The sequence below is a fragment of the Cibotium barometz genome, chromosome 63, assembly GCF_041138505.1.
Source record: "Cibotium barometz isolate CiBa-2024 chromosome 63, ASM4113850v1, whole genome shotgun sequence".
NCBI classification, from domain to species: domain Eukaryota; kingdom Viridiplantae; phylum Streptophyta; class Polypodiopsida; order Cyatheales; family Cibotiaceae; genus Cibotium; species Cibotium barometz.
In genome coordinates, this window is record NC_141108.1 from 16436114 (window position 1) to 16461273 (window position 25160).

At 43.6% G+C, this 25160-nt stretch overlaps 1 protein-coding gene across 5 annotated transcripts in view; it reads right to left on the bottom strand.

Moving 5' to 3' along the window:
* LOC147603765 (Protein kinase superfamily protein) overlaps positions 1 to 19967 on the bottom strand; it is a 29524-nt gene extending 9557 nt beyond the window's left edge. Inside the window, exons 1-8 of one of the 5 annotated variants that reach the window (XM_086795827.1) lie at positions 19793 to 19967; positions 19497 to 19653; positions 18168 to 18258; positions 18020 to 18091; positions 8310 to 8398; positions 8016 to 8134; positions 7719 to 7859; positions 4462 to 4538 (exon numbers count right to left, since the gene is read on the bottom strand). In XM_086795827.1, coding sequence (XP_086651953.1) covers positions 4462 to 4538; positions 7719 to 7859; positions 8016 to 8134; positions 8310 to 8398; positions 18020 to 18091; positions 18168 to 18258; positions 19497 to 19653; positions 19793 to 19901 — 855 coding nt within the window. In that variant the 5' untranslated portion in view covers positions 19902 to 19967. Of the gene's footprint in view, positions 1 to 4461; positions 4539 to 6214; positions 6233 to 6252; positions 6273 to 7033; positions 7171 to 7718; positions 7860 to 8015; positions 8135 to 8309; positions 8399 to 18019; positions 18092 to 18167; positions 18259 to 19496; positions 19654 to 19792 lie in introns of those variants that run through there. The other 4 variants (XM_086795831.1, XM_086795829.1, XM_086795830.1 and 1 more) reach the window with 4 other exon arrangements.
* Between the last annotated feature and the right edge of the window lie 5193 nt (positions 19968 to 25160).

Sequence of the window (25160 nt, forward strand, 5' to 3'; positions counted from 1 at the left end):
CAGCGACAACCCGGTCAAAGGCAGTCTATTAAAGCAAGGTCTGAGTGTGTGAACCCGTTTGTTCGCGGAACTAGCAACAACCCCATTAGACAGGGAAGAGCGTTGACTGTTTAGAGGCCTGTGGAGTCTGGACAGCCCCATGAACAGCCAAACAGGCACCCAGGACAGTCGGCCAAGTGCGCAAGATATGGCACCCACGGCCAGAGTCCCTTGTTGACCTGTTTGGGGCCACGACCAGCCCAAGGCCTTAAGAGACCAAGTCAGCCAGGCCCAGGCCCAGGCCCAGTCAGGCTGTTTGACCAGCTATATGGGGGGCTATATGAAGGCCCATTGGGTCCTCTTCCTCCCATATCTCATCGTTATGCAATCAGTCCCTGCTAGGCAGCCAAAGGGCAGCAAGGGGAAGGGCCAAGGCAAATGCAAGGTGGAGCAGTAGATCTCAGTCTAGTCCAGCAGTTGGGAAAATTCAGCCCTGATTTTACTCATTACAGAAAACGCAGCAGTAAAGTAAATAGACCATAGTGACATGGGACGGGTGGAACGGACCCTAGGGACGGGGAACGCCTGGGACGGGGGCGGGACGCCCGCGGGACGGAGGGACGGGGACGGCAGCCAGCCAGCGCAACGGGGACGCCGGGAACGCGTCCCGGGAACGTTCCGGGAACGGCGTTCCCTGTCCGTACGGGAACGGTCAAACTGACCGTTGCGCAGTTTTTGACCGTTGGGCGGGGCTTCAACGGCTGTCTCTCCTAGCCGTTTGGTGATGCGCAACTCCTCCTCAAGGCTGAAGCTCTCCCACATGGCTCTCCTTCTTCTATATAAGAGACCTCCATGCTCTCCTCAAGCCATCTCCTCTCCAAGCTCTCCCTCTCCAAGACCCAAGGCTCAAGGCTCAAGCTCTCCCTCTCCAAGCTCTCCTTCTCCAACATCCAAGCTCTCTCTCTCCAAGCTCACCCTCTTCAAGCTCTCCTTCTCCAACATCCAAGCTCTCCCTCTCCAAGCTCACCCTCTCCATTGTCCAAGCTCTCCTTCTCCAACATCTCCATCCCAATTCTCCATCTTGACTCTTTCTCAAGCTCTACCATCCATCTCAAGCTCTACTCTAGTCTCTATCACTATGGCATCCTCTTCTCAAACCCCTTCCTCTCCTCAACCCGGGTCCGCCGCCGCCTCCACCACTTCAACACCCGCTCCATCACGAAGGAGGAGGCCCGCCGTACATCGATGGAGTTGGTGGGATGAGGTAGAGTGCTCACAATACGGTCAAGGGGGTGGTTCAAGACCATGGGTATGTAAGCTTTGCGGCTACAAGCGAACCGGCGGTGCCCACAAAGTGCGTGCTCACTTCTTGCATGAGCCCGGCAACGAAGTGCAATTTTGCAAGGAGGTTTCGGCCGAGAAGAAGAAGGAGCTCCTTGAAAAGCTTGTGGTTTATGAGGCGGCCGAGTTGGCAAAACGCAATCCTCAAGTGGCCGTCGACCCCACATCCTTTGTGAGGACATCAACGCCGCATGTACCTCGTTCATCAAGAGAGGCATCCGCTTCCCGGGGACGCCAAAGTACGCTTGATGAGAATTGGAACCCTCAATTGAAAGAGGAGGTGGACATGGCGGTGGCACGATTCTTCTTTCATGACCACATAGCATTTCGGGCGGCACGGTAAGTCCTTGGCACTATGCTCATGTACTATTCAAAATTCAAATATCATGCTCTAAACTTTAAACTTTAAAGACTAAAACTTAAAAGACTAAATGATGGTAAAAATCTGAATTTTGTTTGTGTTTTGCATATGGTGTTTTGGATAGATCTCCATACTTTCGGGCCATGTGCAAATTGATAGCGGAGTATGGACCCTCTTATGTTCCCCCCTCTTCGGAGACCATCCGCACCTCTCTCCTTGACAAGGAGAAGGCAAGCGTGGAGGTGGCGGCCAACCACATGAAAGAGCAATGGGCTGAAAATGGTGTTACCCTCGTCGTTGATGGGTGGAGTGACACTAGAAAGCGCTCCATCCATGGAGTTGTTGCCTACTCACGAGGGGAGACATACTTTGTCGACTCCCATGATGCTTCCGGGACGGGGAAGAGTGCCGAGATACTTGCTGCGGAGTGGGCAACAACACTAGAGACGGTGGGGGCGGAGAATGTCATTGCCATATGTGCGGATGGAGAACCGGCAAATAGGGCGGCGGGGACAATTCTCCAAGCAACCTATCCTCGCATCACCGTGTGCTTTTGCATGGCCCATTGCCTCAACAACCTTATCAAAGACATAGGGGCCTTGGATTGGGTTGCACCTGTCATTGAGGGTGCCAACAAAATAGTGACCTTTGTCCTCAACCATCACAGGGTGCAGCACGAGTTTTCCAAGAAGTCAAGCCTCTCTCTTCTTAAGTATTCCGAGACGAGGTTTGCATTCAACTTTCTCATGCTAGGCCGCTTGTGTACATGTAGCGGGGCATTGAGGGGACTCTTCCTCAGTGATGAGTTTGCACGCACTTCAGAGGCTTCCACGACGGTCGGCAAATTTTGCAGGGAAAGGGCGGATGATGCGGCATGGTGGGAGGAGGCCAAGGCGCTTGTGGAGATGGTGCAACCGATTATTGATCTCCTTAGGGTGGTGGATTCCACTCAACCATGCATTGGCAAAGTGTATGAGGCAATGGATCGCATGACAAAGAAGCTAAAAGCAATGTTCAAAGTCAAGCCTCACTATAAACAGGTCAAATCCCTATGTTTGAAAAGGTGGCAAGCCTACCACTCTCCCCTCCATGCTGCTGCCTACATTGTTGATCCTGAGTTTCAAGGCAAAGGACAACACAAGGACAAAGAGGTGAGCAAAGGCCTTCGACAAACCTTGGATCGCCTTTACACTAGTGAGGAGGATCGCCGCACAATCAAGGACCAATTGCAGATTTATAGAGAGAAGCGGGGGGCTTTTGGTTTGGCAGATGCACAGGCGGACCGCTTCAAGGTAGGGTCTGCACTTTGGTGGGAGGATTATGGTGCGGAAACTCCAAAGTTGCAGGAATTTGCTGTGCGCGTACTCTCACAAGCTTGCAGTAGCAGTTGCCTAGAGCAACTCTGGTCAGTTTATAGCCACATTGCCTCTAAGAAGAGGAACCGCCTTGGTGTACAGCGTGCAAATGATTTGGTGTTTGTCAGTGCCAACTTGCGAATGCTTTGCAAGGGCTTGACAAAGAAGGCAGATCCTTTCACCGAATGGGAGCAGGCACAGCAGGACCCACATCTCTCTGATCAGCAGAGGGCCGAGATTTTAGAGGAGCTTGAGGTTGTGCCCGAGGCATTGTCCCCCCCACCTCCCCCTCCCCTCCCACTTGAGGACCAGCCTATGGAGGACTTCACCGAGGAGGTCACGATTGATCTTCACCCTTTTCACCCTCTTGCCTAGTCTCTTGACTCTTGAGTCTTGTATCTTGGCACTTAGTCATTTTGCCTTGAGTGTACACCCTCCTTGGGCCTTTCATTATGCCATTTGGCATTTTTGTTTAGATTGATGATTGATCATTGTACACTCACTTTTGTTTATCACGCCATCGGCGCCCCATTATAGTTTTTTGCTAATACGACTATGCATTTCTCCTCTTTTTGGTGCAATTTTGTGCTTAATGTCTTGGTTTCTAAGTGTAAATCAAGTGTGTTAAAAAAAATTGCAAAAAAACAATCGTTTTCAGATTGCCGTTTTTTCCACCGTCCCCGGGACGGCCTTTTGCCCCGTTCCCGTCCTGTTCCCCGTCCCCGTCCCCGTTCCCGTTCCCCGTCCCATGTTTCTATGAAATAGACCATCCATAGCGGGGGCCCTTCAGTGGGTATTGGGACCAAATCCTGTGTACTATGCACTTCTCTCTCTTCTCCATCTCTCTTTCATGCAAAAACACCGGTTCTATCTGCATAACTGACAATAAAATTTCTTGAAGCTTCCCGATGTAACAACAAAGGAGCATTACATCTGCAGATGCCTAGTGTATGATGAGGTTTGGGGGAGATTTCACTGCCTCTTCTGGGAGGGTTTCAGCCCACTCTCCACGATCATCGACTTCCCAGAACAGCACCGCCAGGGGCTCTTCCAGATGGAGTTCCTGATGGAGTTACACAGACACACCTCCTTAGGGACACAGAACTCAGACTCAGGATACCTCACAGCCCCAATTATGAGCTTCTTCTAGATGATACAGGAGAGCAGTACCAAGCGCCAGCCCTGCAACCCATCAGACACTGAGGATCCCCTCAGACAGTGTAGACAGCATTTACAGGACAAATTTCCCATCCAAGCATAGCTCTCCCAATTCCCTGTCCATCGTCCAATCTCTGACAGAAAAAGCATGGTCGGACACGTGTGAGGTCCCTAAGGCAGAGTAAGCAATATAGTATTCTTCAGCATGAAAAGCACCAAACATGCAGGCTCGAATCACGGAAAGAACAGTTCAATAAATGGGCTTACTTCAAAGTATGCATTGTAAAAAGAAGGTCCGAAACCGGCACACCATGACATCCCAAACTCTGCTTCATTGTGTCCATCTGCCCCATAAATAATGGATCAATCTTACATTCAACCAAGCTTGAATGTACACAACAAAATCATGCTTAACTCAACACTTCTAGCTCATCTTTTCTCCACGCACAAATTTCAGCTGCTCCTTTACCTTAATAAAACAAAGTAACTTTGCAAGTTATTATCACTCATACAAGAAATGTGACAAAACACACGCTTGTCATTACTAAGGCCTTTTAAATGAGCAAATGTAAACCTAGTATGAGCTTCAACAAGACGAGGAAGGGATCTCTCTCTCCAGCCGCTCTCAGACGACGGAGGGATGTGACAATGGTGGAGGGGGTGGAAAAAGCCACACTGGTGGGGGCCTGTATGGTCAATCAGTTCCTTGTCCCCCCTGGTGAAGAAGGGGCCCAGACTCCATATATGCAAGAGGGCTGCACAATGTTGTTGTATCTGCTCCAAGTTGCCTGTGAGGCACTCCCATCTTCCTCTAAGAGTGTGAATGACCGTCCAAATAGAACAGACCGTCTTCCCAGGCAGGATGACAATTCCATCAATAGCCTCACTACATCTGACCTGCCAGATATGCCAGCCGGTAATGCTGCTGATGAGCTCCCAACTCTGGCTCACACCGGACTCAGGGGTCCATTGTGGGACTGGAATCAAGGAAGCAAGAAAGACCTGAAGTGTGAGAGCTGCAGGATGAGACTCGTGCCATCCTCCTCATTGAGTAAAGCCGCACCCACCTCTGTGTCCCAAGAAATTGTGCCTCATGTAACAAAGCAGAGAGTGTTGAGTTCGGAAGCGAACAACCGGAGAATCCTCCACCAAACCTACTGCACCTTTGGGTAATCCCAAAGGCAATGTCATTAAGTCGATGTGCCAATAGCCTGTAACCAATCCCAAGGCTTTTGAGACACTCAATCCACTTAAGACCACAGCCACTCAAGACCACAGCCACACTCAGTCTAGCTATTGATGTGAGTAAACACTTAGGACCACAGCCACACACTCAATCCACAAGCATAAACTTGAAATACAGTGACACCACAATGGGGCCGATCCCCCCTTGGAATATCTTTATTAATGAAGAAGTATTGAACATCTACAAGCTTTGAGGGCTTCTCCTTGCATAAGAATGCCAGATTATCCAAATACAATATTCAAAGGGCCGAAACCATTCATGAAAAGACTGTGGAACTTCAATCGTATCTAATACAGTCGGCATATAAAAAGGTAGTGCTCCTTTGTCTCAACCCCCCAAATGGAGTAGAGCCTGCAGATCCTGTTCCCTTTGCAATGCCATCTATTCTCCTAGTCTTCACTCTCAAACAGTGGGATAAGACTCGCATATGTCCAATCGCTATCTGCATGGCATGTGACATGTGTCAAACTAGACAGGTGGGCTTTTGGATGAAGCCATCATCTGGTATCCGTAAAAAGTGCTCCCACTAAAATTGCAGCTTCATAGGAGCTCTAGTTTGTCTAGCCATGTGTTGCAGATATGTAGCCTGAGCAGGTCACAGTAGATAAGCCACTTGATATCGTTTCTTGGGAGGAAAAATAGTGCAGCTGATTATAATGGAATGGCAATAAGTGATCCATGAAGACTCCATGTCAGAGGAACCATCATGTATTCCTCACATATGATGCCCTATCCTGGCCCTCCTCTGTAAGTCGCCTAGATTACTCCAATGCAAGTCTAGGTAGTCAAGCTCTGTCCATAGTGAGCCTTGAGGGTGAGTAAAAGCATTAACCTGTAGCAAGTTCAAACTTCTAAAACAAGACCCTTTTGATTGTGACTAAAAACTATGGATTTTTCTTTAGAAAAGAAAAAGAATATACAAGTGTGATTGAATGCAACTGCAAGGAATTTAGGAAGGCATTGGGGAGAGAGTGATTTTTCAACAATTTTAAAAAAATGAAAATTTATCATGTTTATATCACCTTGTTGATTTTTGGCAAGTGATGAAAAGGAAATAATAATGCTACTGAATAAAAATGCAAACAAAAACAAGTGGATTTATTTGAAAAAAACCAGAGATTAAGGACGCGAGAAGGGGAAAATAATGCAATTGAATGCAAATGCCACTGCTTTACAGCATATTCTAGAAAATAGAAAAATTGAAACATTTAAGTCATCTTAATTGTTTAACAATAGAATAAACAGTGATGGTAATGCAATTGAATACAAATGAGAGCAAAAAAAGGATTTTACTTCAACAATTTCCAAAAAGACAAAAATGCATTGTGTGAGGTTTGGGTCACCTTAATGATCTTCAGTATATGAAAAGGAGGGAAGTAATGCAAATGCAATCAATTTATTCCCTTGATTTCATGGAAAAGATTAAAAGTGGCCATTCGGTCACATGGATGCTTTTCACGTCCCCAAGATTCAGGGGCACTTGCAAGTGAGACATGGAGAAGTTGCACATTGGCATTCCTAGAGATTGAAGTGTGAAGAGGGCATCAAGAATGGCACAACAGGCTGCCAACAGGAAGTGGATAATGCTTTTTTGACTAGCCCATATATTATTGAGGCTTGTCCACAGCATGTAGTCGAGTTGGTAGTTGATTGAACTCTTGAGCAAGAGGTCTTGGGTTCAATCCCAGCTTGCTGCAGCCAATCTATAGGACTCCCTGCTCCCCATAACTCTTCAAAATAGGGATCGAGATCGTCAGTGACATTGGCAATGACTGAAATGTGAGAATAGTATTGGAACCATCCACCAACACCGCGTTTTGACAATGATCTCATAAATCATATCCATAGATGAAAATCCATACACGAGAAAAGATAACCATTAGTATATACAAATTTATGCATGCTCCAGCATTAAAAAATCTTGATATATAGCCATACATGCAGAAACCATACTCATTGGTAGAAAAAATGTGAGACCCAATACAAGATAACCAAACTAAGGTGCACCAATTTGCATTATGTATAGAGCATGAAGCATGGCGGGCCAACTGGAAGGAGCAATATGAGCAACTGGGAGGAGCAATATGAGCAATGACCATGCTACCTTCTTAAACCTTCACAAATCACACCCATCATAACATATTCACAGTTCTCCTGCATGTGCAATCTTGAAGTCTAGGAGTGAGCTTTTTATTGTTGGCAAGCAGGATCGAACAAAATGAATATCTCAACAATTTAATCATTAAGCCACTTTTTGAAAAGTTTTATATAGTCTTACAGTAGCAAGCAGGATCAAGTATAACCGGATTCCCATCCTTGTCGGCTGCTACATTGCCACTCCAAAGATCTCCATGAAGAAGGCATGGCTTCACCTCTATATCCTTGAAGAGCAGCTGCATATTCTGCAGCAACTTCTGCCCTGCAATGAGGCAGCACATTGTTGAAATAGCAAACTTAAGGAGTGCAAGTAGCAGCATACTGCTTGAGATGCCAGAAGTGTTGTGATACCTATATATAGTTGCAAGTTAAGATGACAATTAATTCAGAAGCACAATGCAGTTTTCGTGCACCTCACCTTTTGCATAAACATCATTGTCCCGGTATTGCTGCTGTGCAAGTTTAAGCTGGTAACCTAGCCTATGTTCACTGTAGAAGGTGACCCAATCATCTGTCCAAGGATTCTGTTGAGGCGTACTGCCAGCAATAGTTAGTTTCTAGTTAATGGCCCATGCCAAACATAACAAGATGTCATTAGCATTTATAAGCATTCAAAGAACTACAGAGACAATATATGAAAACTTCAATACTAGGCAAGGCCTAGAAATATCATAAGTTTTAAAATATGATGATTGTGATATCACCATCTTACCTGCCAATAGTGTTATCCATTGGAAAGCCAAACCCCTTCTCAGTTGTCCCAACCTTGTGCATCTCTGCAAGTTTTCTTCCAAGGTCTGCCTGCAACAAGGTGGAATACATCAAGAAAACATTTTGTGGTGGGCTTTTAAAATGAACAAGATTGAAAAAGGGGGGAGAAAGAAAGAAAAAGAGAGAGATTAGATTAGCATCGCTGGAGACTAAATATAACCTGTGGATGGACTAGACCGTAAGACATCTCAATCTGGTAATTAACAAGATGAAAATGAAAGTAAAATGACAGTCCTACAGGTCTATAGGCTCATCTGAATTGAGTGCACATACACCCTCTTGGGGCTGGGATTCCACTAGCTTTGGCTTCTTGAATTCCCAAATAAGGCATGTAATGGCCCATTTTACTGCCTTAAGTGCTGCTTTAACCTCTTCTCGTTCTAATGTCACATGCATCAGTCCTCACATGCACGTGCCAAGACAACTAAGAACATGTACAAGGTCATCTAGGAGAGTTAGGGTTTAGCTGTAACTTGGTTGAACACAATGCTAATCAATACACTTAAATACACTAAGATTTGATGTACACTTGCTCAAATACAAGAAGTAAATTGCTGAATTGACAAGAGACACACAATGAGCCGGAACGGCCGACCCCTCCCTCAAATAAAGTATATTCATCTTGGGAGAATCAAGTAAATAGTGTCATGGGCATTTCTAACCAGATTTCCATACCAATGCATATGAATACAGTATTGCAAACAAGTGATTGTCGATGTAGACTTGCAATCCACACTACCCTCTCAAGTGCCCATGTTCCCTACCATCTGCTCTCTATTGTTCCACCAATACATGGTAGCAGCAATCTGCAAGAGAGCACGTAGGACAAGAGAACACTACACAAGGTATGTGATCTTGTAATCCGGTTTCTCCCTCCCGCTACTTGCTTCCAAATTTAAGCATAAAAGCTTACCAAATGCAAGTAGAGTTGATGACAGCGGAAGTCTTCGCGATGGACATCCTTGGAGTGTTGAGATCTTCGATTTGTCGCATTTCTTCACGACAAAAGTCTTCAAGAGGATGAAGGGAACCTTGGGAAAGCTTCCCCTAAGGTTCAACTTGAGAAAGGAGGGCTGAAATTAGGGTTTTCAGCAAAAAGACCAGAAATTACAGCAATAAAGAGAGCTGTTTTGCTGAATTTCAGTCATTGGGAGTGTGTAGGAGAGTGGTTAGCATCCGGAAACACGCTTGGAAGCTTGAGAAACACCCTAGCAAGCTTGGAAATGGAGTTGGGAAGGAGAAAAGTGCAAAAAATGTAGCCCAACAGCCCTCATGAAGGAGGCGCCCTTCTCTAGAGAGAGGAGGAAGAGTGAGGTGGTGGGTTGTCTAGTGTAGGTGGCAGGTAGGTGCTTTGTGGAGCAAGCTAGAGTGGACACATGGCTGGTTACTCCCTTTGTACAAAGTGGATAGGGTCTGGGCGGTGGACATTGGGTTATGTCCACCTCAGGACATCAGTGTGTGTGAACACCGAGCTGGTCATAATTTATAAGTGAGTTTTGGTCGCCCAAAACTTAATGAAGTGTGTACACACTCACTTATAAATTAGTGCTAACTCCTAAGGCCAGGTTTATGACCAATACTTACCACCTATCACATGCCACATAACCATATCAGCAGACAGTTTCACACGCATGGTTCGCGGGAAGGCGTCCCCTTACCCGGAACTACACATTGGTCAAGCAAGCATGAAAACAACATGCAATTTCAATTACAAGCAAGTACATAAAGATGCTATGCAATGCAGCATTGGTATGGACAATCCCCGTTCATGAGACTATATCAAAATAGACGTGCTCCAGGCAAGTACACGAAGTACCAAACCCAATGGAACACCAATTCACCAGGCATTTCCGAGCATGTACACGGAGGCACAAGTCCCAACGGAAAGCCAAGTCCAAAAAAGCATTGTGTATGTGCCACTGAGTAGGTAATGCCAATCTGAAAGCCGCTTCATTGATCTTCTCGATCACTCGAAAAGACCCATAGTACCTGGTTGCAAGCTTAGGATATGCACCCTCTTTGCCACGCCTCTTTGCAAGTCTTGCTTTCTCAAATTTTAGCAATACCCAATCATTCTCTTTAACATCCAATTGCCTTCTATGCTTGTCTTGTGACCTTGCAATGGCTGTCCGTCCCTGAGCAAAAGCAATATCCAAGTCTCTTACATACTCATCGGCTGCAAATATCTCATCCTTTGTGCAAAGGATGGGTGGCAAAACCACCTTACCATAAACAATCTCAAACGGGGCCTTTCCCGTAGATGCATGCACCGTGTTGTTGTATGCAAATTCCACAAGCGGTAAGTACATCTCCCAAGAAGACTTCTGATCTACCACATAACATTTCAAGAGATCCAACACGGCTGAATTTGTAGCCTCACTTTGCCCATCCGTTTGAGGGTGATAAGCTGATGAGAAGTCCAATTTAATGCCCATATTATCAAATAAGGCCCACCAAAAGAGACTTGTAGTCCTAGGATCTCTATCTCCCACAATGGACTTCGGCGTTCCATGATGTTTGAACACTTGTGCAAGATATATTTTAACCATATGCTCAGCTTTGATGGTCTTTTTGACCGGCAAGAAGTGAGCTTGCTTGCTAAACCTGTCCACAATTGTCCAAATTGCATCATTACCCTGTTGGATCCGTTGCAAATCCATAATGAAATCCATTGTAATACTTTTCCATGGCTGCGTGGGAATAGGCAATGGCTGAAGCAAACCTGGTGCCTTTTGCCTATCAAATTTCACCTTTTGACAAGTGAAACATGCACGTACATGTGCCTCTATGTCCTTCCGCATACCCGGCCAAAAGAAATACCGCTCAATCATGTGCGTAGTAGGCATTATGCCTCTATGACCAGCATATGGAGGAGCATGGCACTCATCCAAAACCTTTTGCCTCAAGTCAGATACCACACATAGGCAATTATCTTTCATGAGATAACCCTCTTTGATCACATATGAGGCATGTGCATGACCAGCCATCAAATCAGCCCAAATAGTATGATACAAATCACACATGGCAGTCAAGTCCCCATGAGAGGCAACCGAGATAGCTGCTACATACGGCTTTTGTAACAATGCATCGGCCACTACATTCTTCTTTCCTGGGGTGTACAAGATCTGAAAATGAAACATAGAGAGAAAATTGGCCATCCTCATATGCTTCTCTGACAACTTAGTTTGGGTAAGAAAATACCTCAAACTCTGGTGATCTGTCTTCACAGTGAAATCAGCCCCAAGAAGGTAATGTTTCTATATAGTTAAGTGCATGAATTATAGCCAAGAGCTCTTTCTCATAAATGCCAAGAGATAGCTCTGTATCATGCAATCTGTGGCTCTCATAAGCCACGACATGTCCCTCGTGATTAAGGACAGCTCCTATGCAATTTCCAGATGCATCACATTCCACACTAAAAGGCTCTTGCAAATCCGGAATGATCAACACTGGACCATGAGTAGTTGCATCTTTCAATTTGAGGAATGCATCCCTCTCTACATTAGTCCATTTGAGCACGGCCTTCTTCTTTGTCAAATCATGCAAAGGAGAAGCAATCCATGCAAAGGAGAAGCAATCCATGCAAAGTGCCGAATGAACCTGCGGTAGTAAGAGCATAATCCAAGAAAACTACGGATCTCATGCACCGAACTCAATTCGGGCCAATTCCGAATTGCATCAATCTTTGCAAGATCCATCCGCACTCCATCTTTGGACACAATATGCCCAAGATAATGTATCACTGACAAGAAGAACTCACTCTCCTTTGCATTTATGAAGAGTTTATGCTTACAGAGTTCTTCAAAAACAATGGCCAAATGAGCTCTATGCTCTTCTTCGGTCTTCAAGAAGACTAGGATGTCATCAAAGAAGAGACCTGTGAATTTCCTGTACCCACGAAACATGCGATCCATCATTCTATTGAATGTAGCCGAGGCATTTGTAAGACCAAAAGACATAACAAGATACTCATAAAGCCCAAATGCTGTCCTGAAAGCAGTTTTGTGTGCATCCTTAGGCACTACACGCACTTAATGATACCCACTCTTGAGATCAATTCGGCTAAAGCATGCCAATCCATCCAACTTGTCAAGGATGTCGTCTATGCGTAGAATCGGAAACCGATTCTTGATGGTAAGCTTATTCAAAGCTCTATAATCCACACATCCGAAAGGATCCATCCTTCTTTTGAACCAAGAGGACAGGTGAACAATATGAGGAAGAGCTTGGCTGAACCAAACCCTTCTCAAGAAGCTCATTCACTTACTTCATGATCTCCTCTTTTTGGGATGCACTTACACGATAGGCTGGCCTATTAGGTGGTGAGCTACCCGACACAAGATCAATGCGATGATCTTCCAGTCGTACGGATGGCAACTCATTTGGTAACTCATCAGCAAAACAATCATTGTGCTCTTGCAAAAATTTCAGCCTATCATCACTAAGAGTGTTTACATGTATATTATTTTCCTCAACATGATCTCGTACAAAAATCAAGTACGCAAAAATACTCTTTCATTACTTTCTTAATTTGTACATGAGATACAAGGGGAATGGTATCACCCTCTTCACCAGCATCAATTACATGCTCTCGGCCTTTATACATGAAGGTGGTCTTGTAAGCCTTGCACGGATCAATACATGTATGCCAAGGCTTTCCAAGCAATACAGCACAACCATTCAAAGGCGCCACAAGAAAATCCTCATGATCCACATAGCCTTGAATGTGTATGCGCAACTTGCCAAAAATAGATATGACCTGCACTTCTTTACCAACCTGCTTCAATTTGAGGACCCATGTCCTCCACTTCAATACCCAAAGCAGCTTCCATTTGTGTGGATATGAAATTCTCAGTGATGCACAATCATCAAACATGAACAAAGCGGGCTGATCCTTAAGCTGTCCCCAAGCTTTATATACAATCCTGTCTTTGCTATCATGTGAGGTGTTGCCCTGCACATACGGAACCATATGCACATTAGGCTTTGATGCATTTGCATTATCACGATTCTTCTTGTTTGGGCATGCCTTTGCAATATGCTCGGTGCTACCACAAGTAAAGCATTTCCCCTCGCTCATATATTGCTTTTTCTGCTCCGGAGTGAGACCATAGTCTCTCAGTTTGAAGGGACGCTTCTTGGTAGTGTTATTTTCAGCCTTTGGACCATTGTTATCTTGGTTTTAGTCCTTTTTAGGTGGCTGTCCATTATTTTGCAGGTTTTGGACAGCCTCTCTTTGCCTTGAAATGAGAGTTTAGCTTTATTGGATCGACTCAATTTGAGTTCCAATTGCTCGGTAGCGGTGGCGACTGCGATTAGTTGGTGTAAAGTATGACCAGGATACATTTGTAGTCTCGCTTTGTACATGGGTTGCAATCCCGATTGAAACCTTCACTTCCTTTCCGCCTCAATAACATGCATAAATGGAGACACCTCCAAAAGCACTTTCCAAAACTTTTGTACATATGCATTTACCGATTCCCCCTCATTTTGCTTCACCCAATCCCACTTCATTGTTATCCCATTCAATGCATTGGGAGGCAAGAATTGAGCATAGAACCTCTTCTTGAACTCTTCCCATGATCTAATAGGATTCGGTGAGGGCTTCTCCGTGAGCCACCAATGGACAGCAGTGCCTTTCATGAACATGCTTACATGCCCGATCATGGATTTCTCAGTGAAATCCTCATCACTGAAAGCAATATCAAACTGGGCAATAAAAGCAAGTGCCTTTGATGCATCATATTCCCCATGATATGTATCAAACTTCATAGACTTGTCTCCGGCTTTGAAGTCACGAGACTTTGATGCATGCGCGTGCATCTCAACATGTTTTCCCCCATGTTTATCCATTGGGGAACAGCCCCTGTGTGACTGGCATCCTTTTAGCCCTATAAGCATGAGGCATGGCTAGCCCCTCAACATGCATTGATACATTTTCAGCCATAGCTTCTCCCTCACGTGCACACTCGAAAGCATGAGTGGCATGAGAGATACGCGGAATACCTGCACCAACAGAAAATTGCAACCCATGTTGCATGTGTTGTGCATGCACATTTTCATGCAGCAATGGCATTTGACATACATTTTGACCACTACCATAAACATTGTATCCTTCACGGACTACATAAGGTATTCCTGCATGGCGTGAAGTCACTAATTGTTTCTCTCCCATAGCATGGAGATTCATCCTCTTAGACATAAGTTCTTGTTCGGGCACCTGTGGGGATTCCAAGACATGTGGGATGGTTGCCTTTTCTGCATAGGCATCCTCGGTACGAGCCAAGTATGCACGTGTTGCATCCCTCGGTTGCATATGCAACTCTTGAGCAATCATTGCCATTGCATGATCCATATAAGATTCAGCTTTCTTGGCCTTCAAACGGTTATGTACCAATGGATCCTCGCGGCGGTAGAGGTTCAATTCTTCTTGTTGTGCATGGAGAAGAGCCTGCATACAAGTAAGTTCAACCCTCAAGACTATGGACTCTTCTTCTTGCATCTTCTCTTTGCCACGGGACGGCTATCCCACATATTCATGTTCCCTATTGTGCACCACATGAGTTTGCTCATCCTGTAAAGCATTGGAGGCATGCATTTCATTGTCGCTGCCTCTTATGTTAGCATCTCCAACATTCATTGTATGGCTGTCCATAATGTTCTAAGTGTAGAGATAGCTAGTGTTCACGGTGATCGTCTCTCACAATAGAAGTGAAAGAGAACCGTATGCTCTGATACCAATGTAACTTGGTTGAACACAATGCTAATCAATACACTTAAATACACTAAGATTTGATGGACACTTGCTCAAATACAAGAAGTAAATTGTTGAATTGACAAGAGACACACAATGAGCCGGAACGGCTGACCCCTCCCTCAAATAAAGTATGTTGATCTTGGGAGAATCAAGTACATAGTGTCATGGGCATTTCTAACCAGATTTCCATACCAATGCATATGAATACAATATTGCATACAAGTGATTGTCGATGTAGACTTACAATCCACACTACCCTCTCAAGTACCCATGTTTCCTACCATCTGCTCTCTATTGTTCCACCAAATCTGCAAGAGAGCATGTAGGATAAGAGAGCACTACACAGGGTATGTGATCTTGTAATCCGGTTCCTCCCTCTTGCTACTTGCTTTCAAACTTAAGCATAAAAGCTTACCAAATGCAAGTAGAGTTGATGACAACGAAAGTCTTCGCAATGGAAGTCCTTGGAGTGTTGAGATCTTCGATTTGTCGCATTTCTTCGCAAAACAAAAGTCTTCAAGAGGATGAAGGAAACCTGGGAAAGCTTTCCCTAAGGTTCAACTTGAGAAAGGAGGGCTGAAATTAGGGTTTTCAACAAACAGACCAGAAATTACAGCAATAAAGAGAGCTGTTTTGCTGAATTTCACTCATTGGGAGTGTGTAGGAGAGTGGTTAGCATCCGGAAACACTCTTGGAAGCTTGAGAAACACCTTAGCAAGCTTGGAAATGGAGTTGGGAAGAAGAAAAGTGCAAAAAATGCAGCCCAACAGCCCTCATGAAGGAGGCGCCCTTCTCTAGAGAGAGGAGGAAGAGTGAGGTGGTGAGTTGTCCAGTGTAGGTGGCAAGCAGGTGCTTTGTGGAGCAAGCTAGAGTGGACACATGGCTGGTTACTCCCTTTGTATAAAGGGGATAAGGTCTGGGCGGTGGACATTGGGTTATGTCCACCTCGGGACATCAGTGTGTGTGAACACCGGGCTGGTCATAATTTATAAGTGAGTTTTGGTCGCCCAAAACTTAATGAAGTGTGTACATACTCACTTATAAATTAGTGCTAACTCCTAAGGCCAGGTTTATGACCAATACTTACCACCTGTCACATGCCACATAACCATGTCAGCAGACAGTTTCACACGCATGGTTCGCGGGCGGATGTCCCCTTACCCGGAACTACACATTGGTCAAGCAAGCATGAAAACAGCATGCAATTTCAATTGCAAGAAAGCACATAAAGATGCTATGCAATGCAGCATTGGTATGGACAATCCCCGTTCATGAGACTATACCAAAATAGACGTGCTCCAAGCAAGTACACGAAGTATCAGACCCAATGGAACACCAATCCACCAGACATTTCCGGGCATGTACACGGAGGCACAAGTCCCAACGGAAAGCCAAGTCCACAGTATCACATGAGTGGCATCAATCCCCGGCATATACAACTGCCATAGACACCAGTCCAATGTACATACATGATGAGAAAGCACGGGTGGACCAATTGGGTGGCCAAATGGTGACATTAGCAGACCTTTGTGAGCCCTCACAAAGGGACGTAGTTGATTGAATGACTCTAAAAAAAAGTTACGTTTTGCACACGTAGGGCATGTGTGCATCAATAACAAAAGACAGCCACCTAGAGGCACATGGCCATACGGATATGAACAAGGGGAACTCCCGATAACAATATTACGCCGAAATTGGGATGCTATATGCTATGCATGAAAATGTGTGCTGCTTATGAACGGAAAATCTAGAGAGATTTACAAGACACAATCACAAGAATTAAAGGAAGATTATATGAAGAGTCAAGACCAAGAGATTCAGAAACAGCCAAAGAAGACATGAAAACCAAAAACCCCATCAAGTGTGGGCGAAAAATGAAGAAAATGCAATTGTCCCACGTGTCAAGCAAATACCACACATTGGTAGAGACTTTCAGAGGCTATGGATGAGGCCGAGATGCCTCATAATAGCCCCCTAGAAAACAGAATGGGCAAGGCAGGGTAGAGGGGTGAACAACCCTTAATAAGGGACCAAAATGGGCATTTCACCCCAAAATGCACCCACAACCAGCAGACCAACTCACCGACCAGAATGACAGGAGCAAATAGACTCTGTAAAAAGGCAGCCATGCCCCAATCTTCACATCTCATTCCTGCCTCCCCATACATAAGCAAATGCAGCCGACAAAGAGCAAGCATGTAACTCGGAGTGGGCAAAAGGGGTTTCACATAACACTTGACCATTAATGTAATTAAACACTTAACTGTAAAAGAGTGCACATCTGACACCACAGAGAGGCCGGAATGTGCCGACCCCCCCTTGGAGTATTTTATTGCCCAAGGAGAAAAATTATGTACATGCTTTGAGGGCCTTACTCTCCCCACGGGAGATGCTGGATTATCCATAAGCAACCATCATTCAACCATACATGGGCTATCATCAAAAGAAACCCCAAAATACCATGAATGTCAGCCCCTAATTAGCTGGCATTCCATGTGTGGAGAAAGGTTCTGGGTGAGACTTGGGTTATCTGGGAAAGCCTTGAGCCAAACTGGCAAGCTTGTATATAGAGGTTTCATCACCGAAGTAATAGCATACAGCAGCAATTTAGGGTATATGTGTATGCTTGTGTTTGGCCTATGTCTTCTGTTGCACTCTTCTCTCTCTTAGTACTTGCATTCTAGAAAAATAGGCCTTACACACACACACACACATATATAGAGAGAGAGAGGGAAACAAAAGGTTTTGAAATACAAGGATTCTCTCTATATTATATCCCTCGACCCCCCAAAACAAACACACACAAAGAAACAAAAGGTTCTTAAATGCAAGTATTCTGTCTATATTTTGTTGCCACCCATTTTGCCCACAACATAATGTAAAGCAACACATACCTGGCCTCTAGAAGAGCCAAAATCAATATACTCCATAATGATGTACGAACCTCTCCCTGGTAGTGGTCCTGCCTGTAATACCAAGCCCAGAATAAATATTACTATCAAGAACAAATTGAGGTAAATATACAAAAGAAATAACTTTTACCTTGAAGGGCTTTGGCACTCTTATGGTGTTGGTTGCATGCATTGCATCGAGTCCAACTGCCTCTGCTTCAAACATAGCTGGCCCTATGTTTCTACAGTAACACAACATATACATTGCACGAGAAAATTAAATTTATAAAAAGTTCCTCTCGTATTAGAAGACTTTGCATCTTTACACACTGGCCCAATGGTCACAGATGGCCTGCAACACTTGGGGCAATTTGACACAACAATCAACTCTGTCACCTGCCGTACTCAGGCCTACTCATGTGATTAAACTACAAGCTTCATAGAGCCCAATTGAAAATCTTTAGGGTTTTGGGTTGAATTTTGGGGCAATCAAATAAATGGATGTCAAGGAATTAAATACAAAGTTTAAATTCTCTAGATCATGACTCTTTTTGAGTTGCAGTCAGAACCCGAATCTGGTCCCTGCATGCTGGTAGGACCAGGCAGAAACCAATCAGGCTAGGACCCCCTGGTTTGAAAATGCATAGTTGTGTACCACGCAAAGCCAAAGAGAACACTCTCCCCCCCCACCCCCGCTCCCTCCTTACAGCTAAGCTACCCTTTCTACCCATCTAGAGTAGGCCACAATTATCTGGCCATCCATAACTGATCCACTCTAAAAAATACGTGTCGCCACTTCCCCCATCACATCTCTGATACTTTACTAGCAAAAAATAGCTAAACTTAACATATTTGTTAGAAATGAAACCCTTAATTTTCCCCCAAAAAAAAAAACATGTATGTTTACTGGCAAGTTTTTCCTATTTCACCCTTGATTATCAGAGATATGGACTGAGTTGTCCTTGGTTAAGAAGAAGGATGCTCTCTGCACAAGACTTCCCTTTCTTTTCTCTTGTTGTGCCATGTGTAATAAGACTACAAATTAAAAAACCACAGTATTAAGAGTTCTTTTTTTTTGTGAGAGAAGGTACTGAATGTAGAGGTAGATTTGAACCCGATACCGCCTTTTAAAGAGGCATGGGCGCTACTGCTGGGCTAACCCATGAGGCAGTATCAAGAGGAGTGACCCCACATCCAGCATGTAAAGAGCAGAGCCTTATTGCCAAGTTTAAACATAAGATTTGAACAGTGTTGTCAATATGTGGAACAACAGGAGACAACAAAGGGAAGTTTTGCACATATACTCAGTAAAAGAAAAATCAAAGATTTTGCAATTATAAACTCCCCTTTCCTATTTCTTTTATGAGTTGTATCCCAAAATCATAGTTGAATTTTTAGATGCTTTTGTCATTTCTGGGAAATATCGTTTAAAATTAAATTTTTTTGCCACCAAATTTGCAAGCATTCCTGCTGCACTTGCCTGTTGGTTTTAACAAAGAAAGATCCGACATCAGTTTGGTAGTGGGTTGCATTGTTGATGCAGCCACCACCCACTGAGCTCATTTTTGTGATTTTGGAAGCACCCCCTTCGCCCATAATCCACTCTTTAACAGGATCGCCCTGCAACGATGATGCCTCTGAAAATAGGGGGATTAAAAATAATTATTCCCAAGAAAAAAAAACGTAAGGACAAGCAAAGATAAATAACAAGAAGCCAAATTTTTGACAGGTCCTTCAACAGGAAATGCAGCACAATTGAGAGTGAAATGGACGTACTGATGCGCATTTCTGAACGATGGGTGCAACTTTTGTTGAGCCGAGCTTGAAGAAGCGAGCTATGGCGAGGGGTGAAGGTACAGGAGAGACTAGCAGCTTGCATAGCCATGGCTGGCTAGCTGCTAATCTCTACCGACAAAAGAGGATATAAAGCCGAATATGACCCCAATTGGTAGAAAATGAAATTTCTCAAAATTTTGCAAATATTAGGGTCTTTTCAGGTTGTGGGCAGGGCATTTCAAGATTGGTCCGGCCACCATCATGGGTGAGATTGTCCAAGTGTCAACGGCTTTGTGGCCCATATGAAACCTGCCCCTCTTTATCAACAGATCATTTTGATTTGGTGCAATAGTGAATTTCCTACCATATGCCTTGGATTAAGCACCCAAAGTCTACTTTTGCTATTAATTAATTAGATAGAATGAAATGTGCTTTCGTGTGATTAAGATTCAAGGGAAAATATTTTTTTTTTCAAAGGTGTTGCACAAGATTTTTTGGGATTTTCTAATCATGGTGATTTATGCCCTTTTGACACTTGCCCCTTTTCCTATCATAACCCATCTCCCACCTCCTCCCTGCTCCTTTTTGGCTATGGTGTTTGGGCTGCTGGTTCCAAGTAGCCTATCCTTGGCGTGTCTCCTCCTCACGCTCCTGGAGGGTCTCTTAGGCTTGATGATCGGCTCTCCATAGGTGATATGCCGGACTCTTCTTCCCTTGCTCTTTTTTGCTTTTTTTTTCTAGCTGTCTTTCACAATTCTCTCACGCTGTATGGGCCGTCTCCTTGGCATCTCTAGTCGTGTCGTATGGGCCGTATGTTTTCTAGGCCATGGCGTGTCCGCTCCTCACACTCCTGGAGGGTTTCTTGGGCTTGATGATTGGCTCTCCAAAGGTGATATACCAGACACTTCTTCCCTTGCTCTTTTTCGTTTTTTTCCGGTTGTCTTTCCTTCACATTTCTCTCATGTTGTATGGACCATGAGCATGTCTGGTCATGATGGGGTCTGTCATCGTGTATCTTGCACTCCTCCCTGCTCCTCTGGCTATGATGTCTTTTGGCCTACTCCTTGGGCTACTCTTTGTCGTGTATCTCACAATCCTCCCTGCTCCTCTGGCTATGGTGTCTTGCGGCCTGCACCTCGAGCTACCTCATGGTCCTCCCCGCTCCTTTGGAAAAAAGGTTTTAGGACCTCCGCTTCCATCTAGGAAGTTACTAGCATACACTTTTTCTGGAAAATTATCTCTAAGAGGTCGTTCACGTTAGAGATTTTATCCTTCGGATAAAACTCTTGGACTCACGTTATGAGTCATGGGAAACCTCGAGCCATGTGTCAATCTAGGTATATTATTAGGGGATAAGAAGTTTTAGAGTACATAATATGAGATGCATGTTTTGCTAGTTCTAAGAATTGAATGGAAACAAAAGTATACAAAAGTCAAGAGATCAAGGACAATGATTATTGTTAAAGATGCTGAGAATGCCATGACCAATAATTTAATAAGGATTGAGGGGATTAAGGTTAGTAGATTAATGCTTTGGTCAAGGATAGTAGCAAAGATAAAGTATATATGGTGCCATGAGGATATAGGATATAGGACTCAAGGAAGGCTAGGCTTGTAGGTTAAGCCAAGTAGCCTAAAGAGACCAATGGTGTGCATGCACAAGGAAACTAATGATCGCTGCAAAGACCATTTGTAAGATGAGCATGTTCATATGTGGGCACTTGAGTTATTAGTATATACAAGGAAACTAGCGCAAAGACCATGTGTAGGGGATGAGCATGTTCATATGTGGGAACTTGAGTCAGAGGGAATCCTTCTCCTTAAAACTTCTCCTTATGCCATGCTATTTTGGGGTTATTCTTTGCTATCTTGAGGTTATCTTCTTCTCTAATATATGCATGAGGGTTTTTGATTAAGAGTTGAGGTTTTTGAATTGGAGAGCTAGGGTCCAGGATGTGCCTTAACATTTGCAATCAACCAATAATTGGTCATCACATGATTCAATCTAATAAAATTCACTCTTTACTACTTTGAGGATAAAATGTTGCCAAGGACCAAGTTCATCAAGGCTAATTCATGGTTCAAGGAGCAAGTGGCTCAAGGAATTAAAATTGTAATTCCAAGAAATTTTTTCCCTGTTCGCAGTATGTTTTTTAGGGTGTTTCAAAAGGAATTTTGAAAAACTCTGTATGAGGGAGTTGTAGTATTTTTGGAGTACTACAACTTTGTTTCCCTAAGTCTTCCGTGATTTTTTCGTTTAGACCTTTAAAAAGTAGCGCGAATATGGCTCGTCGTCGTTTTCTTCGGACGATCGAGTCCAAAGTTGAAGAGCTCAATGTCAGCTTTCTGATGAGCCCTAGAGCATATTCATCGGATATATGGTTTAAGAGATATGGGTCTCCAAACAGGGGTGTTTTCTAGAGTTTTTTTTGGGCCGATGGACCCCTTTTCAGGCCGGCGGACTTCACGGATTTTATAAATTTTGATTTTTTAAAATTTTAATTTTTTTTTGGACGAACTTTAGTTTTGTGAAGTTGCAAAAAATGGTTCACACCGAGCCGGACTTCACAGACAACATTTAAGCAACAAATTCAAGAATCAATACCCACGTCTGTTAACGGAGACTTATGAGCGCATCAAGAACAAAATAACAATGCTCTTGTCACCCATCTGGATGTGAGAAATAAGTGCACAAGAACCTCTTGCTCGCAAGTCATGACCTAGTTGTCCCATAAAATCAATTAAAATAAAAAAAACCATTGAGATCAAAACCTGTAATTTCACGAAATTCCAAGTCGACGGACTTCACGGGTTTTATAAATTTTAAATTTTTTTCTTTTAAATTTTTTCTTTTTTTTGGGTGAACTCTAGTTTCGTGAAGTTGCAGAAAATGGTTGATGTCGTGAACCAGACTTCACGAAACTATTAAATTTGATTTTTTGTTTTTACGCATGATTCCCGAGGACGTGAAACTTTTGGGCGTGAACTCTAGTTCCGTGAAGTTGCAGAAAATGGTTCACACCGTGAACCGGACTTAACAGAATCTTAAATTTGATTTTATTTTTATCTTGTTGACGGACCCTTTTCACGCCGACGAACTTCACAGGTTTTATAAATTTTGATTTTTTATTTTATTTTTGGGTGAACTCTAGTTCCGTGAAGTTGTAGAAATGGTTCATGCCGTGAACTGGACTTCACGAAACTATTAAATTTAATAATTATTTTTTTTTGTGCGCGGTTCCTGAGGACGTGAATCTTTTGGGCATGAACTCTAGTTCCGTGAAGTTACACAAAATGGTTCACGCCATGAACCGTACTTCACGGAATATTAAATTCGCTTTTTTTTACGTGTGGTTCCCGAGGACGTAAACCTTTTAGGCATGAACTCTAGTTCCGTGAAGTTGCAGAAAATGGTTTACGCTGTCAATCGGACTTCACGGAATATTAAATTTGATTTTTTTATTTTTATTTTTTTGTGCGCGGTTCCTGAGAACATGAACCTTTTGGGCCGTGAACTCTAGTTCTATGAAGTTGCAGAAAATGGTTCACGCTGTGAACCGGACTTCACGAAACTATTAAATTCGTTTTTTATTGCGTGCAATTCTCGAGGACGTGAACCTTTTGGGCGTGAACTCTAGTTCTGTGAAGTTGCAGAAAATGGTTCATGCCATGAACCGGACTTCACGGAACTATTAAATTCGATTTTTTAAATTTTTATTTATTTTTTGGAGTTAAGTGGGAAATACGAATTTCTCTTTTTGGGGGGGGATATTTTTTTAATATAAAATGAAAAAGATATAGGTATTTTCCCAAAAAGGTAAGTGGGAATCAAAAAAGTCAATGACACCCCTTTTACACCCTTCATAAATGACTCCCAAAATGGACAAATTGACAACTCATGAGCATCAACTCATTGGATGCTCATTAGCCTTATGATAACGCGGCGATGTAACAACGTGGTGATGTGACAACGCTCGCGGGAGACGCGGTGGAATTGCTTCTCAAGGAGTTGTAGAGCTTGGATACCTCAAGGGTTACGAGCTCAGCCATTGGAAAGATCCTCACGACACTTGCGGTTCACCAGGTATCTCTTTTTGGAGTTTCAAGGAGGGTTAGGGTGAGCCATAACAATGAGCAAATTATCTTGAGATTCGGTTGCCCATCAAAGTTAGTCAGTGATCGCAGTTCACATTTCATTAATGAGGTGATTGATCACTTACTTGTTGGATTCCTAGTAGTCCACCGGAAGTCATAACCTTATTATCCATAGGCTAATGGTCAAGCAGAGAGTATAAATAAGATTTTGTGTACTATTTTGACGAAAACATTGGAAGCAAGCCAAACAGACTAGGAGCATAAGCTAACAATAGCCTTATGGCCATACCAAACATCATATAAGGTAGCAATGGGATACACTCCCTTCTGTCTAGCTTATGGTGTTGAGTCAGTAATGCCTATGGAATACCTAGTTCCAAGCTTAAGGATTGCAGTGCAAGAATGTCTGATGGAAAATGCATTAGCTGAAAGGCTAATCGATTTAGAGAAGCTTAATGAGACCAGACTAATTGCATCGCATGGACTTATGGTCGAAAAACCACGGAGAAAACATTGGTTTGACAATAACTTAAAACAAAAAGAACTGGAAACGGGGAACCTCGTCCCCCTCATGTATGGTTTAGGGAGCACCAAAAAAAAGAAACTTAAGTATAGAGGCCTAGGACCCTTTCGAGTGTCTGAGATCACACCCTAGGGGTCGGTTAGAATTGAGACAATTGAGGACATATAGATGGAGGGTTACGTCAATGGGAGTAAACTTAAAAAATATTTTGGACCACTGACCCAAGAGATGCTCTTGCAAGAACATCTCGCAAAAGAAAAAATCCTACAAGCTCAAGAAGAGGCTAAGCCAAGGCAGGCCAAAGCCAAATAGATACTCTAGAATAGAATATTGCACGTGAACATGGCTTCACTAACTCTCCTAAACGAAGAGGAACTAAACATTGAGCTAGTGCGACTCAGGGTGGAACTCTCTACGGCTAAATGTTATGCAACAAGCATTGCATTGATAGATATGGGATTAAGTCATAACCTGATCTCATATGAGACATGGGTAGCCTTAGATAAACTATACCTTGAAACCACCAATGCACAAGTACGCAGTGTGCACTTGACAACTACGAAAGCTAAGGGATTTTTAAATGTTAATGTTTCAATCAGAAATAATTCCTTGGTTGGGAAGGTGTTTGTCATGCCTGCAGGTTCCATGGAGGAGGAAATGATCCTAGGACAATCCTGGATTTACGCCAGCAACTGTAATATCCAATGGAAGAAGAGAACATCACTATTGAACGAGGGAAACAATGCCATT